Raw genomic sequence first — 21,919 nt, 5'->3', positions numbered from 1 at the left:
GAGGAGCCTCGAGGGATAGATATGCTAAGGGAAATAAACCAAACACAAAGGACAGATATTTATACCATCCCAATTACACAAGGTACCTAGAAGCGTCAGGTTCATAGAGACAGAAAATAGGATAGTTACCCAAGGCTGGGGGGTGAGGGAGGGTTGAGTTCATTGTTTATTGGCTGCAGTTTCATTCTGGGATGATGAAAGACTTCTGGAGATGGGTAGTGGTCATGGTTGCGTGGCAGTGTGAATGACCTAATGCCACTGAATCATTCAAAATGTGTTAAAACAGTAAGCTTCATGTGTGTTTATAATAATTAAACAGTAAATTAAATATTTTAATGTCGCTCTCATAATCAGAAAGCTCTTATGGGCTACATTTAGTTTTTTGTATCCCAAAAATCCGGAATGTATTTATTTTTTCTTACAGATAAAACCAGAGGAGTATCAAAAGAGTAATACATTTTAGTAGCAAAGAGGATATATTATTGCAGTGCACGGGTGGTTCAGTATTTGGAAATTTATTAATATAATTAATTGCCTCAGTCATTAATACCGGAGAAAGCAGAGAGTCGTGTTAAATTGTCCAGATGAGACATGTTAAAATTCAGCAGCTCTTCCTTTTTTTTTTTTTTTTTTTAATTAAGTAGGCTCCACACCCAATGTAGGGCTTGAACTTATGATCCTGAGATCAAGTTACACGCTCTGCTGACTGAGCCAGCCAGGCACCCCCAGCAGCTATTCCTAACAAGTAAACTAGCTCTAGAAGGAAACAAAATAAATAAGATACAGAATTGGCCAAATATAGAAAATAATCCGCTTTCAAATCAGCAAAACATTAGAGCCATTTTTGCATAAATCGCCATCCAACTATTCAGTATTCTTTTGGAACTGAGAAATGTACTGAAATAAGAAAATGAAAATGAAGTGGTAAAATTAATGGAAGAAAGTGAAAAACATCCATTTTAGTTGATGATACGGTTGTATATTTGGAATGTTCAAGAGGATTTAATAAAACTCTATCAAGAATTTTGATAAGGTGGCTTGGATATGTGATAAATATATAAACATTCACATTTCTTGGCACTGGGCCCTGCTTTGGAATAGAAATGGAAAATACATTACAGTCTCAGTAGCAAGAAAAAATACATAACATGCTATTTAAGAACATAAATTATAAATCAATGAAAAGACATACTGTTCTTAATATTTCCAGTCATAATGTTAATATATTCTTGCACTTAATGAATTGCACTCAAAGTTGCCACGATGAAGCATTTTGCTTTGGAGAGTGAGGAGGAGCTCTTGAGTTTTTTTGTTCAGTTTGTTTTAAATAAAGTGGACTTTAAGTTTATGGGGAAGGTTCAGTGTCCAGGAATATCTAGGAAAGTTAAGAGAAATAAGAATGGAAGGTAGAGGAAATAACGTGTCTTTCTCAGATTTTAAAACACACTTCCGAGCTACTGTAACCCAAACCATGAATATGTCCGTGCATTTTAAAAGGAAGTAGAGGTGCTACAACCATGACAGGAGTGTGATCTTCTAGATTCACCTTGCCAGAGTTGAAATTTGGTCACCCCAATTGTGGTGTGACCTTGGACTCGGATACCTTCATTAGTAAAATTAATAGATTTTTGTTTACTGAGTTATGTACATATTAGAAAATGCACAAATTATGGGGCGGCTGGCTGGCCCAGTCAGCTAAGTGTCCAACTTCAGCTCAGGTCGTGATCTCGCGGTCTGTGGGTTCGAGCCCCGCGTCAGGCTCTGTGCTGACAGCTCAGAGCCTGGAGCCTGCTTCCGATTCTGTGTCTCCCTCGCTCTCTCTCTGCCCCTCCCCCGCTCATGCTCTGTCTCACTCTCAAAAATAAACATTAAAAATAAAAAAAAATGTACAAATTATCGCACATTCATTTTTAGCACATTTTCACAAAGTGAAATTTTAAAATATGGTGTCACCCCAAGAAGTCCTCCTTCATGCTTTCTCCCAGTCATTGTCGCTTTTCCATAAAATCAACCAATATCCTGACTTTAAAACCATAGATTGCTTTGCTTCTTTTAGAACCTTAAATAAATGGAATTACAGTTTGTTTTCTATTGTGTCTGGCCTCCTTCATTCATCTTATGTTCCTGAGATTCATTCACGTAATTGCACGCGTTAATGGTTTGTATTCATTGCTGAGCAGTTTTCCGTTGTTCAGATATGCCACGGCTTATTTATCTACAGATACTGTTTCAGGTTTTAGACTGTTGGGGCTCAGGCTGCTGTGAATATCTTTGCACGTTGTTTGCTAACGTGCTGCTAGCGTTCAAAGTGATTGTACCCACCATCGAATGTTCTACTTGCTCAACAAACTCACTGATACTTGGTTTTCTTGGTGCTTTTAATTTTAGTCATTCTGATGGGTGGGAGGCCATTGTAATTTAATTTGTATTTGTTTGATAATTAATAAGGATGAGCAGGTTTCCATATGTTTATGAGACTCTTCATTTCCGTTTTGTGAAGTTATTCTTCTAATTTCTTAATTATTCGTTATTGGGTTGCTAATTTTTATGTAATTAATTTAGAGTGGACTTCATATCATCTTTATATAAGCTGTGTATTTAAATGCTGAAAATATCTTCTGCCACCCTGTTGCTTGCCTTTTGCCTTTTCGTTCAACTAATGACGTGTTGTGATGAATTAAAATTCTTCGTTTAATGTCCACTTTATCAAAGTTTTGCTCTTGGGTCTTATTTAAGGAACACGTGCTTATCTCAGAGATACGAAGGCAGCAGCCAGGGTAGAGGTGCTGGTGTGTGTCTGCTATGCTGTCTTCCACGAGCGCTCCTTTTTAGAAAAACGTCTGTGACATTTGGATCTGTAGTCACCCATAATTGATTTTCATATTGTAGTAAAAATGGAAAATTCACTTGATGAATCAAGCACTGTACCTTTTAAAATTTAATAATGTGTATTGACCTCCTCATACCTTTATGAGATGTAAAGATACTTCTATTCACACCTATATGAGTATATAAAGATACTTCATCTTATTGAATGCTAAATGGATTGCGTTGTATAGACGCACATAATTTCTTGGTAGACAGTGAGGTGGGTTTTATTTCATTTGATAGTTGAAATAAAGAACCTTTTAGTGTTTTTTTGTTCATTTCTTTAAGCTTTTATAGGGTAAGTTTCTACGAGATGAATCACTGCCAGACGATAGATGCCGTTTTACTTTTAATAGTTATCGTTGAGTTGTCCTCTGTAGATGCTCCACCAACATATAGTCCCAGCGGGGGTGAGTTAGGAGTTTCTTCCTCCTTACTGTCGCAACAACAAACCGTAGTGATAAGATAAACTAAAACGTTGCCTTGTCATGCTTTGTTTAAAATATATTTACACTGCATTCATGCATACAGGTAAATATACATATGCAAACACTACCTTCTTTTACTGTGTTTCTTTCTTCCTTTTCGATACAGGAAATGTATGAAGTTGCCAAGAAACTTTGCTCTTTCTGTGAGGGTCTGGTCCATGATGAACACCTTCAACACCAAGGCTGGGCTGCAATCATGGCCAATCTGGAGGACTGTTCAAATTCTTACCAAAAGCTACTTTTCAAGTTTGAAAGTATTTATTCAAATTATCTGCAATCCATAGAAGACATCAAGTTAAAACTTACTCAGTATGTTTGCCATTAAAATGGATACAACGTTTGGTTAAAGTACCTTCTCAGTTGTTTTAGTAACTGATTTCATTTCTAATAATTGCTTGTATAATACTTGTTCATTTTTTGAGACTTTTATGATGACTTTGACGGATTCTGAAATTTTAAAATTATGGTCAATTTTATTCACCACATGTTTTATGGATCTCCCACATTTCTTTTTCTTACCTTGTTTTCTTTATGTAAAGGGCTTAAGAGACTTTGGAAATCATTTACAAACCCAAGAATCTTTGCCTCCTTCTTGCCCTGCTACCAACTTTACACTAAAGGCAAAATATAAACATAACACATCTAATGGAAATGGAAAAGTTTTCAAACATTTGGCAATCAAGGAAAATTTTGTTTTCCTCTTTAAATACTGCCATATGATGTAGGCTTGCTGAGATGGAAAGAAGCCATTGTGTTCTAGCTGGCGTTTAGGGGGTTTTCTGGTTCTTTGCATATAAGCACATCTGATAGCCAGTGGTTGTTTTGGAAAAGGGCTATAATGAATATAAAAACATAGCAATAATTCAGCATGAATGTAGCCTCTGTTTTGTGTGTGTTTGCTTTCAATTTTCTACATTCATTTTTTCATTTGTTTTTACATTTTTTGTTAACTTTGAATTGAATTGGAGAGAAGTAACATCTTTCTAATTCAAATGAACCTTATTCAGATTTTTTATTTTGAGGTATGAGTTAGATTTTGGCTTTGCCAATAGGACAGATCTCGGGAAGGAAGGGAGTGATTACTTAAAGACTAGAAAGTTTTTAAGAGTTTGTTTATATGACAGCCTTTTCAACTGACTGTTGTTTGGAAAGTTCTCTTAGATACATTAGTTTCATGTAAGAGCTTAAAGCATTTCACAGATGTTTTTACAGCAATCAAATCATCATCACTTCATCTTTCCATAGCTTTCGACAGCATACATCTACCTGTCTATAGGGTGTAATGAACGTGAGAGTTACCTTAATCTTTATTAGGACTGTTAATTTTATCCTGTGCTTTCAGCTTATCAAAAAATACTTGACTGCCTGAAGGGACTGTTGTGGTAAATCATTTTTGTAAATTTGAATTTTTATGTCTTACGGTTTGATGAAAACCAACTGTTCACTTGTTAAGTATAAGCTGGCCACCTTTACTCGAGGGTGGTATTTTAATGTGTTCGTGCGTTAGTTAACCTCTAACTAGGTTTCTTTTAAAGAACATAGACTATGTATTTATAATGTAAAAAATAGATGGTAATATTTATGTGTGTAACAATTAAATGCTATTTCTTTGAAAATGCTAGTCTCTAACTGGAGCAGTCCCGTTATTTTACTGACAGATCTTTTGTATTTTAAGTTTAGGAACTGCGGTTTCAGTCATGGCCAAGATTCCGCTGTTGGAGTGCCTAACCAGACATAGTTACAGGGAATGTTTGGGAAGACTGGATTCTTTGCCTGAACATGAAGGCTCAGAAAAGGCTGAAATGAAAACCTCCACTGAACTGGTGCTCTCTCCTGATATGCCTAGAACAACTAACCAGTCTTTGTTAACCTCATTTCACAAGTCAGTGGAACACGTAGCCCCAGATACCACAGATGCTGAAAGTGGAAAAGAAATGAGGGAATCTTGTCAAAGTACTGTCCCGCAGGATGAAGCTTCAGTAGATGCTAAAGACGGTGATCTGCCTTTTTTTAATGTTTCTTTGTTAGACTGGATAAATGTTCAAGATAGACCTAATGATGTGGAATCATTGGTCAGGAAATGCTTTGATTCTATGAGCAGAGTAAGTCATGTTAATTTGATATTTCTTGTGTCATTTCAACTATTTGAAGTTACATTATTTATACTAAATATTTTATATGATGGGCCAATGGTATTATGTTATAAGTAGAAATAATGAGTCTTGGCGTGAGACTTCAAGGATTCACCCTTGGATAAATCAAGGATAAATCAAGTCTTTTCACTTGTAACCTTATTTATGAATGTACAGTAAATTTGTGATGACTATTCGAGGTCAGAGATGTAAAATTTGTCCTGAAGTTCAGAGCCTTGAAGTGTCTACTCAAATGGTGAAGGTTTCGGTGGTAACAAGTTTGCAATATTTTTTTTCTGACCTTGTAATATTACTTAGATGTTTTAATATCTCCTATTCTTTCATTTGTTCCTACAGCTAGGCTCTTACTTCTACTAGGTAAAACTTGAACAGTCTTAACGTCTTCATTCTTATGCCTGAAGTACTGAGCTCTCTGTAAATATAAGTAGATAGGTAAATGGTAATATTTGGCCACCTCTAGCCTATCATATTTCTTAATTTAATAATGGATCAGATGTTCACATTTATAAATGCTATAGAACTTTCAAGGTTTTTTTGGAAAATATGAAAGATACAATATTTGATTTTTATAATTAAACTTTTTTTAGGAGGGAGAATGATTTACATTCAGTGAAATACACAAATTCTTGAGTGGTTAGGCCACAGAGTAATACCACCCCAAAGAAGACACTGAACGTTTTCATCTCCCTGAAAACCTTGTGTATGTCTTTCCAATCACCATCCCCCCTTGAGGGAGGTCTTTCTGACTTCTAAAAGAAACTTTAAATACTCTATCTGCCTGAAATATTTTGAAATTCAAAATTTAGACATTGTGTTCTTGGTTGTATTTCATAATTATGATGAGCTTGTATTTTGGATTAAGTCCTCCCCCGAATATACTTACAAAGACTTTTCAGCATGGGGAATAAATATCTTTTAAAATGTGATCCATAAGCTGATGGAAAATCTTTGAAGTCAGAAAGGAAGTTGATGGGGCACGTGTTTCAGTAATACAGAAATAATGAAATAATGTTTTGAAGTCAGCTATTGTCTAAAGATAACGAGCACAGTAGTTAACCATGTTTAAAAGGGAGCTCAATTGGAAAAGAGATTTGATCTTTGAACATTGAGAAAGGCAGTGCCTTGTCTGGGTTGCCTGGAAAATAGCACATTTCCTTTCAAAATGGAAAACCTAAAAAAAAATAAATTCTAGGTTTCTTCTTAATTCTTTAACTGTCTACTTCCTTGATGACATCCTTTAAAGGAGGCATTTCTTTTTGGCCATTTATTATTTGTTAACAAAGAAAGCTTCAGTTAAGACATTTGCCAGGGCATGGGAATGTGTAATATATGATGTAAAGATTACTGACTAAAAGGAGTGAAAACTAGGGTTCCTGTTTAAAATGTTGACATTTTAGTAGTCTGAAAATTCCAATCTATGATTGTGGAAAGGCAAGCACATGATTGTAATTAGGTGATTGAGATATCTATATATTCAAAAGGATTTGAAATTGGGTTTGTGTTTGCATGGTTAAATGAAGTCCAGCACAGCCATGTAAGTTTTACTCATGTTACAAAACAAGGGGAAATAAACAATGATCCTTTCCTGGCTTAATGAAAATTCACAAGAGTTTATAGCTACCGAAAACAGAAGTTAGCTAGAGTAATATCACTGGGGTGTCACATTATTGACCTGAATTAATGTTTACTTTCATAGTACATACCAACAATATCTGAAGTCTTTGTGGTACTTAACATGGCCATTATATTGTAAAAACAGAATATAAATTTTTATCTGTTTATAGTTACTTGTTATGAAACGAGTTAACGTAGCTTAAAATACTGCCTGTAATACGGCACTCTTTTAGTTGAGCATGCCCATTAGATTTAAAAAAAATTCTTCAAAAGCAGTGAAAACCTATTTTGAAGAATTTGTTTATATATATCTGCCTGTATTTTACACAGTGTGGGATGGTGTATTGGGATATACTGCATAATAAATTGCACTTGCCATGTTGTTTTTTATAAGGTTAATATTTTTCGTGGTAGTTTTGTGTATTTATTCTTAATACTACTAGTGGGATTCTAAAGACACATTGAAGGGAGTGTAGGACTTCTCTCGTGTCACAGGGTGCCTTCCTTTGATCTCACATTTGTTACGTAGTTGCACAAAACAGCTAACTAAGCTGTTTGATTCTCTGATAGTAGTACTTTTTGCCAGTGAACTTTAAAATGTGCCAAGATTTGATGTTCCTCTTCTCAAAGCAAGTTCTGTTCGAAGCCTTCCTTTCTACATACCGATCCCAGTTTCAGCAGCATTTGTTAACATGTATTTCCAACTGGCAAAATCAAGTGTCTTCTTTCAGGAAACAAGTCAAGATGTAGGCGTTACGGAACTAGCCTAAGATTGGACATCAGAAGGGCTTAAATCCTGGCACTGCCTTTATGGATTGCCCCTGCCCATCTATATGGCATTGGAATCCTGTTTTATAATACTTGGGGGATTCTCACAACCTACCTTTTCCCCTCACGTACCAAGAAAAATTTCGAGTTGTTTCTGCGTTTTTGTGTACTCACATATTTTCTTAGGTCGTAGTGTGTTCATATTAGAACGAATCTTGGATATTCTAGTTCAGGTTATACCACAAAAGGCAAACGTTCATATATCTGATGATGAATAATTGGAAACATGCACATTGAGCTCATTTCTAAGCTGTTCAGAATAATACCAGTGTAATTTATTGACTTTTGGTTTAGTATTTCATTCATGATTCTTGTGATCTTACTGGAATATTGTTTATGCAATGGGCATGCATTTAGAGGTGGGATGGAAAGAATGGTGAGGATGAGAAAATTTTATTTTCTTCTCTTCTAAGACAACAATAATGTTAGTCTTTGTAGATGTCGGTGGAAGAGTCCAAGAGGGACAAATAGTGGAAGACTGTGTTCGGTTGCTGAAAATTCGCTAAATAATTATTAGTAGGATTCTGTGGTTTAAAATACTATTTTAAAAAATTGTTCCAGAGACTCTATTTGGAATTTTTATTTTTTATTACTTGTGGACAAATGGAATAAACCATTAAGTAGAGTAAGATTTTAGGAAGTCAAGTTACATAGCCTGTGCTCAAGTGATTCACAAAATGCTCCTCCATATTAATATTGTCAGTGTAGTTGCATCGTACTTTCAATGAATTAGGAAATACAGAACTATCAGAATTAGGAGCTCTGGCTTGGGGGTTGTTTTTTCTTCTTTAAATCATCTCTGTCTGAAGCCTTTGTGTAGTTGTAATTTTGTACAGGCGAAAAATTTGAATCTATTTTAATCCTTTCTTTAGCTTTTTATCGTCTTAATGATTTATAGCTAGTCTTTGGTTTGTACGTTATCTTGGGTCAGAAACGAATACAGATTAGACTCAGTTACCATGAAATTAAGAAAAGTGAGGAAATGTTAATGTACGCACAAGTTTTCATTAATAGGCAGATGGCTGCCTGTATTTAAGTAGTGACTCTGTTAACTTTTTTGTAGTGTTACAAATGCAGCCTCTTATAAATTACACTGGATTATTGATAATAACAATAAAATAGCTGAGTTTTAACTGCTTTTGTATGTCCTGTCTGTACCAAACACTGTACGTTGGATAATTTATGGTCCCTTTGATTGTAGAGATTAGGGAAGGCATCATGAAGGAGGCAATATTTGACTAGGACAGAGATGGGCTTTTCAACAGCTAGGCAGGATAATCAGTATGAACAGAGATCAGAGCTAGAGAAACACAGGGCTTGTCTGGATGTAATGAGCAATTCAGTTTGAAAAGAGGATAGGCCTGGAAGGATTTGCTCATATCCGGCCAATCACCGAAGCCTTCATTGTGTGCTATGTTTTTTGGATGTCATCGTGGGCAGAGGGAAGCCATTTGGGTATTTCAACAGGAGACAACTGTAATTAGAAATAGAAGATACTGTGGTTGATACTCACACGGAGATATTATTAGGAAGGTGTCAGAAACAGGCTGAAAATGTATGAGAACGATCAGGCATTACAAAAGGGTTGGGAGCTTCATAGAAATCATGCTTCATTCTGAAATCACACAAGACATAGTAAAAATGGGCTAAGTACTAAGTCCTGGATCATCTGTGTTTATGGAATGAGAAAACAGGAGCCAGAGAAGGGAACTGTGGAAGAACCAGTGAGGTGATGCCCGAAAGCTTCCGGAGTTCCGGAGACGACATGTGAAAACCACTGCCAGTGTATTCTTTCAAGGGAAGGGGAAGGGTGTAGAGAGAAATTTGTTAGGTTTCATGAATTCCAGAAAATTTGTGGAAGAGTAAGAAAGTTGGGTTGATCAAGCAGATTTCTTTAGGAGATAGAGGCTGAAAATAAAGATATCTGTAGGAGGGAATTAAGTTTGAAGATGTTGATACATTTTGAGGGAAATTGTGTTTTTAACTCTGCTTTATTTTATAAGACCATGAAAATAACATTTACGGTGTGACACTGAGGACTGATGAAATTGAGGCATCGATTGGAAGGTAGAATTCCAGGAATTCTGCCTTCCAATTCCAATTTCCAATATACTTCCTGGAATTCCTAATTATGTATTCCAGTATAATCAGTAATTTTTTATTAACATAATTCTCTTGCTCTCAGTTTTGTGAAAGTATAACTTAGATTCCCGTGCATTTACTTTTCTGTATTTTTCAATTTTTTTCTCCTCTGAAGCTGTGTATCAGAGTAGTGAGAAATGTATTTTAAAGTATTTGCTGGAAACTTCATTCATATCTTTTGTTGTTGTTCAGCTTGATCCAAGGATTATTCGACCATTTATAGCAGAATGCCGTCAAACTATTGCCAAACTTGATAATCAGAATATGAAAGCCATTAAAGGACTTGAAGACCGGCTCTATGCCCTGGACCAGATGATCGCTAGCTGCAGCCGACTGGTGAATGAACAGAAGGAACTCGCTCAGGTGCCCATTCCAAACTTCTCTCGGGAAAAGCTGTTTGTAGTTTCTCTACCAGTATTTTATGTGTGATATCAGTTTGCTGTGCACCATCATTTCACCTCATCCTTCACTGTTAAGGAAGATGGCGTGTTCTTAATGTTCAGGTTTGATAAAATAAAGCAAGCCGAGACCACTTCAGGTAGTAACTGAAAGATAAACCGTGAAAATGTTGTGTGCGGCTGGGGAAAAAACATATGTGGAAGGAGCATGATAAAACAGCCCTTGTACTAAACACTTGAGTACTTCCTGCTCCCCCCTCAAAAGACTACAAAAGAATAAATGAGATTTCTTTCCTTTTTTTTTTTTGAATGTTTGTTTATTTTTGAGAGAGAGCAAAAGAGAGAGTGCGAGCAGGGGAGGGGCAGAGAGAGGGAGACACAGAATCCGAAGAAGGCTCCAGGCTCTGAGCTGTCAGCGCAGAGCCCTGTGTGGGGTTCGAACCCACCAGCCGTGAGATCACGACCTGAGTTGAAGTCGGACACTTAACTGACTGAGCCACCCAGACGCCCCAGAATAAATGAGATTTGTAAAGGTACAGGAGGAAAATATGAAATCTTTCAGGTTACGAATACTTAGGTTTTTAGGTCAAATTTAATGCAGTGTTCTAAGAATTCTGTTGTCAAGTTAGGTTAAAGTGATGGAAGTGAAAGAGTGGTTAGCCTAGACGTATCCTGCCACTCTAGTGACCCACCCTCGAAAGTACTCTGACAAAAGAGTTGACTTGTATAATCTTGATTCTAACACACACTTTTCTAGTTTAACTTTCCTCTGCCAGTATTTTCCCTCCAAATGTGTTCTTACATTAGAACGTACAAATCATTTTAAGTGGGTACTGATGTTTTGCTTCACCTGCATGGCATTATACGCAGTGTGTTGTAGGTAGATAAAACATGTATATCCTTGCTTTATTCTTTTTAAATAAAGTTTAAAATACTTAATTGCATTTTTATAGTTTCTTAATTGAATTCATCTGTAATTCACAGACTCTCCTTTTTTTGTTTGATCGTGTATCCAGCCACCGTGTGAACTGGATCCCTTTATGTTGTGCATTTACACTGACTTTGAATCCTAGTACGCTGCTGAGTAGAATGTGATAATGGTGTCCTTGTTTAATTTCTGATCTACAGGAAGGGTTATTTCACAATTATAATGTTTCTAGTAGTTTATTTTTTCTCCTTGTCCTAATAGAAACCTTTTATCAAATTAAGAAAGTTAATAGCTTCTAATCTTGAACCATCCTTGGATTCTTGGAATAAACTCAACATGGTCATAATATGTTGTCTTTTTTAACATTTTGGTAAACTGAATTATATTCGTGTGTGTGTGTGTGTGTGTGTGTGTGTGTGTGTGTGTATTTATTTATTTATTTATAGACAGAGCGAGAATGTGCACAAAGGAGGGGCAGAGAGAGGAGTGGGGAGAGAATCCCAAGCAGGCTCCGTGCTATCTTTGCTGACTTGGGGCACGATCTCAGGAACCTTGAGATCATGACCTGAGCCAAAATCAAGTCAGACACTTAACTGATTGAGTCACCCAGGCTCCCCTGTATGTATTTTTCATTTGGTACGTATTTGTCAAGTTTGGGCATCAGGGTTTTGATGGCCTGCAAATAAGTTGAGAAATTTCTTAATTGGAACATTTAGTCCATTTATTTATTTATTTATTTATTTTTAATTTTTTTTTTTTAACAGTTTTTAAATTTTTTTTCATGTTTATTTTGAGAAAGAGAGCACAGTCAGGGGAAGGGCAGACATGGAGGGAGAGAGAAAACCCCAAGGAGGCTCCACACTGTCAGCGCAGAGCCCGAGGCAGGGCTTGAACCCGTGAACTGTGAGATCGTGACCTGCGCCAAAATCAAGAGTTGGGCGCTTAACTGAGCTACCCAGGCGCTCCTACTTCATTTATTTAATGAAATTACTGAATATTTGTTTTTAAATGTACCATTTCCAATTTTTCTTCTTTTTTTTCCTTCAATTATGTCTTTGTGCTTTTGCCCTTTGGATTATTTTTATCATTTAAAAGTTTTTGTTTTTAAATATTTAGTATTCTGTCTTCCAGATTAGCTTTTTTCCTTTTAAGTAACACATGCATCCTTGTAAGTTTCATATGCATTAGAATATCCTGTAGTATCCTTTAGTAGCATATTTAGTTTTTGTCATTTGAAAATCTCGTTAAATCACCTTTATTTCTGAAAGGTGTTTTCTCCTGATACGGAGTCTAGGCTGTCGACAGTTTGTTTTTCGCACATTGCCTTTGGTTTGGTTGTTAACAGTTTTACAATAATATGACAGGATGTGGTTTTCTTTGTATTTCTCCTGCTTTGGGTTGGGCACATAGTACTACGGGAAGCTGTGGCTTACTGACATGTCTTTTGGTAAAATTCCCAATCAGTTTCTCTTCAAATTTTGCCTTTGCCTCACCCTTTCCCTTTTCCCTTCATTGGTTCCAGTTACACACGAATTAGACCTTTCATCTCATTCTTTGCATTTATTCTTATTTCCTGTATTTCCCATTTGTTATATCTATCTGTGCTTTATTCCGGATGTTTCCTTTTGACCTAACAATTGGGATTAATTTTTTTTCCCACTGAATAGCTGTTACTACGTCCATTTATTGATTTTTAGTTTTTGTTTGTTTTTTAGCTCTACAATTTCAGTTTGGTTCTTTTGTTTATATAGTTTCAAATTATCTACCAAGATATTCTGTCTCATCCATCATCTCTTTGATGAAATTAACCATATAGTAATTTAAAAGTCTGTATCTGAGCTCCATGCTTGTGCCTGTGTTTCTGTGGATGTTTTTGTTGTTTCTTACAATTAATGTGGTCTTGCCTTTTCATGTGCCATTAGGCATTATTTTTGATAAGAAAAGCCAAGGAAGCATGAAGCTTCTTCTAGAGAGAATTTGTGTGCGTGTTGAAAGGGCAGTTACGATCTTAGATCATCTTAATCCAGTTTCAGGGATTTAGGTGATAGAAGTTGGTCTTCCAGTCCTTGTGTTAGCCAGTCTGCTTTTGTAGACTCGAGTTCCATAGGATATAGCTTTGGGGGTACTAGGACAAAGTGTGTTCCATCATCCTTTTTTTTGGCTGGCACCGATCTCCAGTTTTTTATTTCATAGCTCCGTGAGAATGTCAGAAGGATTGCTTGTCTTTAAAAAAAATTTTTTTTAACGTTTATTCATTTTTGAGACACAGAGACAGAGCACGAGCAGGGAAGGGGCAGAGAGAGGGAGACACAGAATCTGAAGCAGGCTCCAGGCCTTGAGCTGTCAGCATAGAGCCCGACGTGGGGCTCGAATTCATGACCTGAGCCGAAGTTGGAAGCTCAACCGACTGAGCCACCCAGGCGCCCCAGGATTGCTTGTCTTTTTATTCTTAGTTTTGGACTCTCTTCAGGAATCAACACTTGTCTCTAGGCAAAGCATTCCTTAGTTGCCTAACTGGCCTCTCTCGGTTTCCTCCTTCTCCTTAGATACTGGCCCTTCTCCTTCACTGCTTTCTTAGGTCTCTAGTAACTAATGCCACAGGAAGCTTGGTCTGCATTACCATTAAATTACAATTTATCATTACTTGAGACAGCTCTGAATTCCTGAAATTTTGCTGTTTCTCCGATGTCATTCTTTTTCACTTTAACCCTTGATAGAATGAATCAAACAATTTAGTTAACCAACCAGACTTCTCTTGATGATTCTTCAGGTTCTTTCCAGTTTTTCAGGTTACAAACACTGTTTTAATATCCTAGCACTTCTCTGTCTTAACATGCATGTTCTAGTATTTCTTTAGAGACAGCCTCCAGTAATGGAATTGTTGGACTAGGGTGTTTGTGCATTTTAAATATTAATTAGTAATGTTATACCCTCCATAAAGGAAAAATCAATCAACACTCCCAGTAATTAATGAGAAGAGCTGTTTCCCTTATATCAGTGTTTCCCATCTATTTCCTCCAGTTTTTTATCCTAATGTTTTTCTGTAAGAATTTATTATATATGTAGTCTGGGTAATTCTTTGTCTGTTGTAAATAATACAGATAACTGTTTTTCTCTTTGTTGATAGTGTTATAAAAATTGTTACACAGAAATTTTGAATTCTGCTGTAGTCAGATGTATTAGTCATTTTTCATATTTAATTTTATGAACTCCTCATTCCTTTAATGAGCCACCTTTGGGGGTGCCTGGGTGGCCCAGTTGCTTAAGTATCTGACTTTGGCTCAGGTCATGGTCTCACAGTTCATGAGTTCTGTCAGCACAGTGCCCACTTTGCATCCTCTGTCCTTCTCCCTGTCTCCCTGTCTCAAAAATAAATAAACATTTTTTAAAAAGTTTGAATCTCCATATTTCTTTATAGCTATTTCCCTAATTGAATAAACCAGGGCTTCCAGTTTTCTTAGATTATCTATTTCGTCTCTTTGGTTCCTTCAAATCTCTTGGTGTGTGTAGGGGTGTGTGTGTGTGTGTGTGTGTGTGTGTGTGTGTGTGTGTGTGTGTGTGTAATACTTTTTCTACAATCAGGCAGCTACAAGGAATGGTTTTACATATGGTTGTATTTTTTTTTTAAATCTGTTGCTGATGTTATTCTCAAATCTGCATTGGATTCAGCAAATGGACTTGTGTCATACAAGGATATGTCATTTTTCTGGAAGTGTAGTTGCCGTGATGAAAGGCTAATGGTACTTTTTTATTGTCTTTAAAAAATGGAAGAAGGAGGGGAGCCTAGGTGGCTCAGTTGGTTGGGCGTTGTTGGACTTCTGTGCAGGTCATGATCTCGCAGCTCATGAGTTCGAGCCAGTTCAGAGCCTGGAGCCTGCTTCAGATTCTGTGTCTCCCTCTCTCTCTGTCCCTCCCCCACTCACACTCTGTCTCCCTCTGTCTCTCAAAAATAAACATTAAAAAAAATTTTTTTTTAATGGAAGAAGGATTTCCTTTAGATTTGATCCTTTTTTGTTTGCTTTCCAGACCTGACCCTTAAACTTTCTTGAACCCAGACTGAAATAAAATTTAGTAGACATGTCCTATACTGTTCCTGTGAAAATTTGAAAATTAATTTTTGATGTCCTGTGGTGATAGAAGTACCCTGTCCAACCATCTTCTTTCCCCCTAATGTATCTGCAGCTTTTGCTAATATTTTAAGCTGTAGTAGCTTATAGAATTTAGCTTTTAGAACATTTTATCCTAACTAGCGATAATACTCCTACTTTAAAAAAATACGTTTTTCTTTGATTTTGATACCTGAAACATTATAGTCCTTTTTTGACGTTGAGGGGCAATTAAATTCTCATTTAATTATTCCTCAGTGAAATTTTTTGATGTTCCTGCATACTTTTTAACATTAAGTGTGTTACATATTCAGAACAAAACTGTAAAATAGATGCAAATTAAGTCCCTAAGATTGATGGATGTCAGCTGGGCTTGCCTGAGTGAGGCCCTGAGAGAAATTGACTTTAATAAGATAATTCTCAGTGCACTCATGAGAGACGGGAGATAACCTGTTGAGGTTAGGTGATATGTGCACATTGGAGCAACTTTTCACTCCCCTATTTTTATGTATTTGACTGTCACGGGATTCAGAGTCAAGGGTTTTAACTGAGATATCACTTCCACAGACAAGCTTTCTCTGATTTTGCAGTCTTGATCCGATTTATTTTCTCTTCGCATGTTTTTCTTAGCCTATGTCATAATCATATTTAAGTGATGGTGTGTGTTTTTTAAAAAGCACTTTCTTCTTGAAGAATATAAGCTCCACGCCAGCAGGACTGTAGTCTGTCTTTCTCATTGCCCTGTTCACAGTGCCTTGTCACTGTTCCTGACCCATAGTAGGTAGGCGATCAATACTTCTAGAATCAGAATTTGGGTTAGCATAGTCTTAAGTTTGTGAAATGTTAGAATTCTCTTTAATCTGGTCTGGAATCTTTCACATTTTATTTATAGATGTCTCATCTCTCAGTTTTGTTACAGCTAATATTTTTTTTTCCCATTGCACATATTTTCTTTGCTTATCAGTATTTTGTTGAGAATGGTTGGTGAAAGTAGATAAATTCAGATTAATTGATTTGAGGAATTGATTTTAAATCTTGTGGAAACACAATTTTGTGTAGTTCATTTTATCTACATAGCAGTTCAATCTTCTAAGCATTCTTGAAGAGAAAGGAAAAGAAATGATAGAAGGAGATTTATTGTCTACATATCTTATATGATAAAGATCAGTTCAGGAAGCTTTAAGCGAGTAATTTTTTTAAAACCACAACACTTCTGGTGATGTTTATGGACCCTTCTATCTGGTCTGACAGAGAAACTTCACCAGGTCTGTGAACACTGGAGCCTTGAAAATTTATTCAGTATGTATTATTTCTTTAGCCATCTTCTTATCCTTAAGGATTATCAGCAAACTAAGAAAATAACAGGGGCGGCACCCAGGCAGCTCGGTGGGTTAAGCACCTGACTCTTGATTTCGGTCAGGTCATGATCTCATTATTTTGTGAGTTCAAGCCCTGCGTCAGGCTCTACACGCTGACAGCAGGGAGCCTGCTTGGGACTCTCTGTCTCCCTGTCTCTCTGCCCCTTCCCTGCTCACGCTCTGTCTCTCTCTCTCTCTCTCTCTCTCTCTCAAAAATAAATAAATAACAAGGAATCTTCTTCCTAAACGAAAAGTTCACAGAATACATCTTGAGGGCAGTCGTAAATACTGTAGTAAACTAGCAAGTAGTTATATTTCTTTAGAACGTTGTCATGATTATTTAATTCTTATTAGATAATCTAGTGAAATTCAGAATTATGATATAGTTTAAGTTCTGCTTTCTATCTTCGCTCAGTCACCTATGTAATTTTCTTTTAAACATATATGCATCATGTAGCTATCAGTCCTTATTTACACAAAAAATTAATACTACATGACATCAGAGATTATTCTGGTTTTTTTATTTACTTTTTTTTAATTTAAGCATAGTTGACATACAATACTCTATTAGTTTTAGGTCTACAATGTAGTGACTGAACACTTCTGTACATTACTTAGTGCTTACCGTAATTAAGTGTAATCACCATCTGTCACCGTATGACTTTACGACAGTATTGTTGACTCTGTTCCCTATGCTGTACTTTTCGTTCCTGTGACTTATTTTAAGAAGCTTGTACCTTGTAAGGATTTTTCTACTTAGTCTATTATACTAAGGATGGTGTAACAAATTTATTTTATTGAAAATGGATTTACATTTTTTCTTGCAACCCTTGCATATATGTGCTCCCGCTGTCAGGAAGTTCTTTATTGATAGTCGAGAATTTAGTTTGGGGGATGGATGATGTCATTTACTTGGGTTCAGTAAAGAGTAGTTGAAAACTTACTAAGATTTTAACACAGTTGATGAAAGCACAGTAAGTTATTTTTAAATTCGGAAAAATATAGTCACAGTTGAGCATATAGCATATTGCAACGGAAGTAAGATACACAATTACTGTTGAAATTGTCTTATTTTCAGATATTAAACCATTTTGACTTTATTTTAATGCACATCATTTAAATTCAAATGTGTTCTTGAAATTTAGAAAGACATGAAAACAGAGAGTGAGAACTACCAAAAGTTGGAAGACATACTGTCGCCAGCCATATTGTTCCTAGAAGGATAATTATTTACAGCAGCAAGTATGGGAGTAGGATGGATGTGCAAATCCTGAAACTTGTATAGCACCTTAATTATTTAGAGAAGGAAAAAGAACCTACAAATACAATAAAAATACTTAGTAACAACATCATCAAGATGTCTTTGGACCTTTTTTAAGTGTTTGCTGTTAGGTTTTGGTTAAAGTTTTGTACACACAACTACCTTTTTTTTTTTTTAACATTTATTTTTTTGTTGTTTTTTGAGAGAGAGAGTGAGAGGGATAGAGAGAGGGAGACAGAGGATCCAAAGAAGGTTCGGCACTCGAGCCCACGAACCATGAGATATGACCTGACCTGAGCTGAAATCAAGAGTCAGACTCTTAACCTACTGAGCTACCCGGGCACCCCACAACTGCCTTGTTTTAAATATGGCATATCTGTCTGAATTAATTTGTAGCCTAAACACAACCCCTACTTAACAAAATGATGCATATACCTATGAAAACAACTGAGTAAGGATAGCCAAGAAAAAGTACGAGAGTTATTTTTCTTACCAAATAATAAATCGCATTGTAAAATTACACACTTAAGGGGCTCCTGGGTGGCTCAGTTGGTTAAGCGTCCAACTTCAGCTCGGGTCACGATGTCGTGGTTTGTGAGTTCGAGCTCCGTGTTGGGCTCTGTGCTGACAGCTTGGAGCCTCGAGCCTGCTCTGGATTCTGTCTCTCCCTCTCTCTCTGCCCCTCCCCTGCTCGGGCTCTGTCTCTCTGTCTATCAATAATAAATAAACATTAAAAAATTTTGTTTAATTACACATTTAAGTTATTGTTCTAACAATATTTGCACTCATCTATCTACCTACCTATCTGTCTATGTATCTATATATCTATCTGTATAGTAGAACAAAATGTAGTCCAGAAATACTGGAGAGAGGAATGACTTTTCAATAAAAAGTGCAGTCAATTGATTGTTACTCTTTTGGGGAAATGTACAAAATACTATTGAGTATCATAGAGGTTAGATTAAGTCAGTTATTTCATGGCTTAAAATCAGTGCCCATGTTTTATGTAATGTCATGCTCTGACTGACCCATGATGTAGGAGTCTAGACACATAAGTTCCAGTTGTAATTTGACTAAGTGTGTCCTTGGACAAATCACTCTTCCCAGTGGGTTTTTGTTGTGTTTTTTTTTTAATCCCCTAGCGTGAAAATGGAGTAGAATTAGATGAGCAGAGAGTTCTTAAAAACAATCTCTTTTTATGAACACACCTACGTTCAGTAAAGTAGATTTTTAAAATCTTGTTTAAGGGTTGGCTGAGCTCCAACTCTTGATTTCGGGTCAGGTCATGATCTCATGTTTGTAAGTCCGTGCTGTCAGCACAGAGCCTGCTTGGGATTTCCTCGCTCGCTCTCTGCCCCTCCCATGTGGGTGCGTGCTCGCTCTCGCCGTCTCTCTCCCTCCCTCAGAATAAATGAACTTTAAAAAAAAATCATGTTTGAAAGTAGAACAGTTCGTGTTTAACAAAGATTTTTCGTCTTAAATGAATGTTGATGTCTTTCATGAAAGAAAGTTAATATCCTTTTCAATATTTTCTCTCAAAGGGATTTTTAGCTAATCAGATGAGAGCTGAAAACTTGAAGGATGCATCTGTATTACCTGATTTGTGCCTGAGTCACGCAAATCAGTTGATGATTATGTTGCAAAATCACAGAAAACTGTTGGATATTAAACAGAAGTGTACCACTGCCAAACAGGAGCTAGCAAATAACCTACATGTCAGACTGAAGTAAGTGACTGTTCCATCGAATCTAGGGTGGCTAGCATTGATTTTTAAAATTTCTACCACGTAATGGAGTCATTGTCTCTTACCATTACATTGAAATATTTGATTGGTTGATAAACTTGGGATTAGATCATTTTTATAGAGTTTGTGTGTCTCAATTTCATTCTGTAGGTGGTGTTGCTTTGTGATGCTTCATGCTGATCAAGACGGAGAGAAATTGCAAGCTTTGCTCCGCCTCGTAATAGAACTGTTAGAAAGAGTCAAAATTGTTGAAGCTCTTAGTACAGTTCCTCAGATGTACTGCTTAGCTGTTGTTGAGGTTGTAAGGAGAAAAATGTTCATTAAACACTACAGGGAGGTACGCAAGTTGAATTCTGTTCTCGTTGTGTATGAGCCTTAATGAATTGGTGCGTGACACTAACATCAGCTTTCCTCCTCTTAGTGGGCTGGTGCTTTGGTCAAAGATGGAAAGCGATTATACGAAGCTGAAAAGTCAAAAAGGGAATCCTTTGGGAAATTGTTTAGTAAGTGCTCTTCACTAATAAATTTATATGTGATGAAAAATGCTGTTTCTGTTTTGTAGATATGAATGTATTATTCTGTAGCATGTATGTGGTATTAATTACAGTCAGATCTGGAGGAACATTGCTTTTAAGGTCTGTAGAGTTGAATCCATTGTTAAAATTCAAATATGAAGAATTGTCCATTTGTTTTTTTAAAAACCAGAGGGTTTTTTTTCCCCCCGAAATAGAAAGTTATAAAATAACCGTGTTGTTCATTTCTTTACACAGGGAAGTCCTTTTTAAGAAATCGTCTGTTTAAGGGATTGGACTCCTGGCCCCCGTCCTTTTGTGTATGTATTTTCTTTTTTCTTTTTCTTTTTAATTTATTTTTTAATGTTTGTTTATTTTTGAGAGAGAGGGTGAGCTCGAGTGTGAGCGGGGATGAGGCAGAGAGAGAGGGAGACACAGAATCCCAAGCAGGCTCCAGGCTCTGAGCTGTCAGCACAGAGCCCGACGCGGGGCTCGAACTCACGAACCATGAGGTCATGACCTGAGCTGAAGTCGGACGCTTAACTGACAGAGCCACGCAGGCACCCCTTGTGTGTATATTTTCTAACCGTGACTATATTTTGTATGTGTTCAAACCTTTATTTCAGAAGGAGGGAGATTTTCAGAAACATGTAGGATTTTTTTTTTATCAACGTAAAAACAGTTTTGGTTTTAAAAGCCAGTTGTCATTTAACTCTAAGATACATTCATAGTTTTCAGTCAAGGGTTTTCATAACACAGGAGGATAAGCCATACTATACTGTTAAGCTGTTGATTGGTAGGAACAGATTTGCTTATTATTTTGCCCGTGTCCTTCCCCCTCCTCTTTCTCTCTCCCCTCCTTTTTCTCCCCTTCCCGGCCCCTTCTCGTCCTTCTGTCCTCTCCCCTTTTCATTCTCTTCACCACCACTGCTACCACCACCACCTCCATCCTGTTTTATTCATTTGTTTACAGATCAGAAGAGGGTAGCTAGCTCTTGAGGTGGTCTTCATTGAACCCATGAGAAATACATTTGTGTTGTGAAACCAGGATTACCGGGGATCGATCATTTTATTTCATGAAAAAAATGATTCCACAGGGCAAAGAAGTTCGGGAAATGCTGTAGGTTTTTTTGTTGGTCTTCAGATACACTGCTTAGCTGTTAACCATGTTTGTATACTGCAGGATTTCTTAGGGCTTTAACTATGCAATTTTGAGTATCTAAGAATAAGCGATGTAATGGGGTTCCCCACACTCTTTAATGAAGAACATCTTGACATTTCTAAATCTGGTTAGGTAATGAATCCAACAATTGGAGTTACTTTAACAGTTGTATTTCTCGGGGGGACCTGGGGGGCCCGGTCGGCTAAGCGTCGGACTCTCGGTTCCGTTCAGGTTGTGATCTCACCGTTCCGTGAGTTCCAGCCCCACACCTGGCTCCACCCTGACAGTATGGAGCCTCTTGGGATTCTCTGTCTCCTTCTCTCTTTCTGCCCCTCCCCCACACACGCTGCCTGCCTC

The 21,919-nt window shown here is 36.9% G+C and overlaps 1 protein-coding gene across 1 annotated transcript in view; it reads left to right on the top strand.

Moving 5' to 3' along the window:
• Nucleotides 1-21,919, top strand: part of RB1CC1 (RB1 inducible coiled-coil 1) — a 91,472-nt gene that overhangs the window by 29,130 nt on the left and 40,423 nt on the right. The window contains exons 6-12 of the mRNA XM_019435236.2: nt 3,463-3,665; nt 5,032-5,458; nt 10,286-10,456; nt 19,686-19,870; nt 20,039-20,225; nt 20,310-20,391; nt 20,659-20,720. Of these exons, the coding sequence (XP_019290781.2) occupies nt 3,463-3,665; nt 5,032-5,458; nt 10,286-10,456; nt 19,686-19,870; nt 20,039-20,225; nt 20,310-20,391; nt 20,659-20,720 (1,317 nt within the window). The remainder of the gene's footprint in view (nt 1-3,462; nt 3,666-5,031; nt 5,459-10,285; nt 10,457-19,685; nt 19,871-20,038; nt 20,226-20,309; nt 20,392-20,658; nt 20,721-21,919) is intronic.

Source organism: Panthera pardus, unplaced genomic scaffold (genome assembly GCF_024362965.1).
Source record: "Panthera pardus isolate Hobbes unplaced genomic scaffold, ASM2436296v1 HiC_scaffold_7, whole genome shotgun sequence".
Taxonomy (NCBI): Eukaryota; Metazoa; Chordata; class Mammalia; order Carnivora; family Felidae; genus Panthera; species Panthera pardus.
This window is presented reverse-complemented; position numbering and strand designations above follow the sequence as displayed.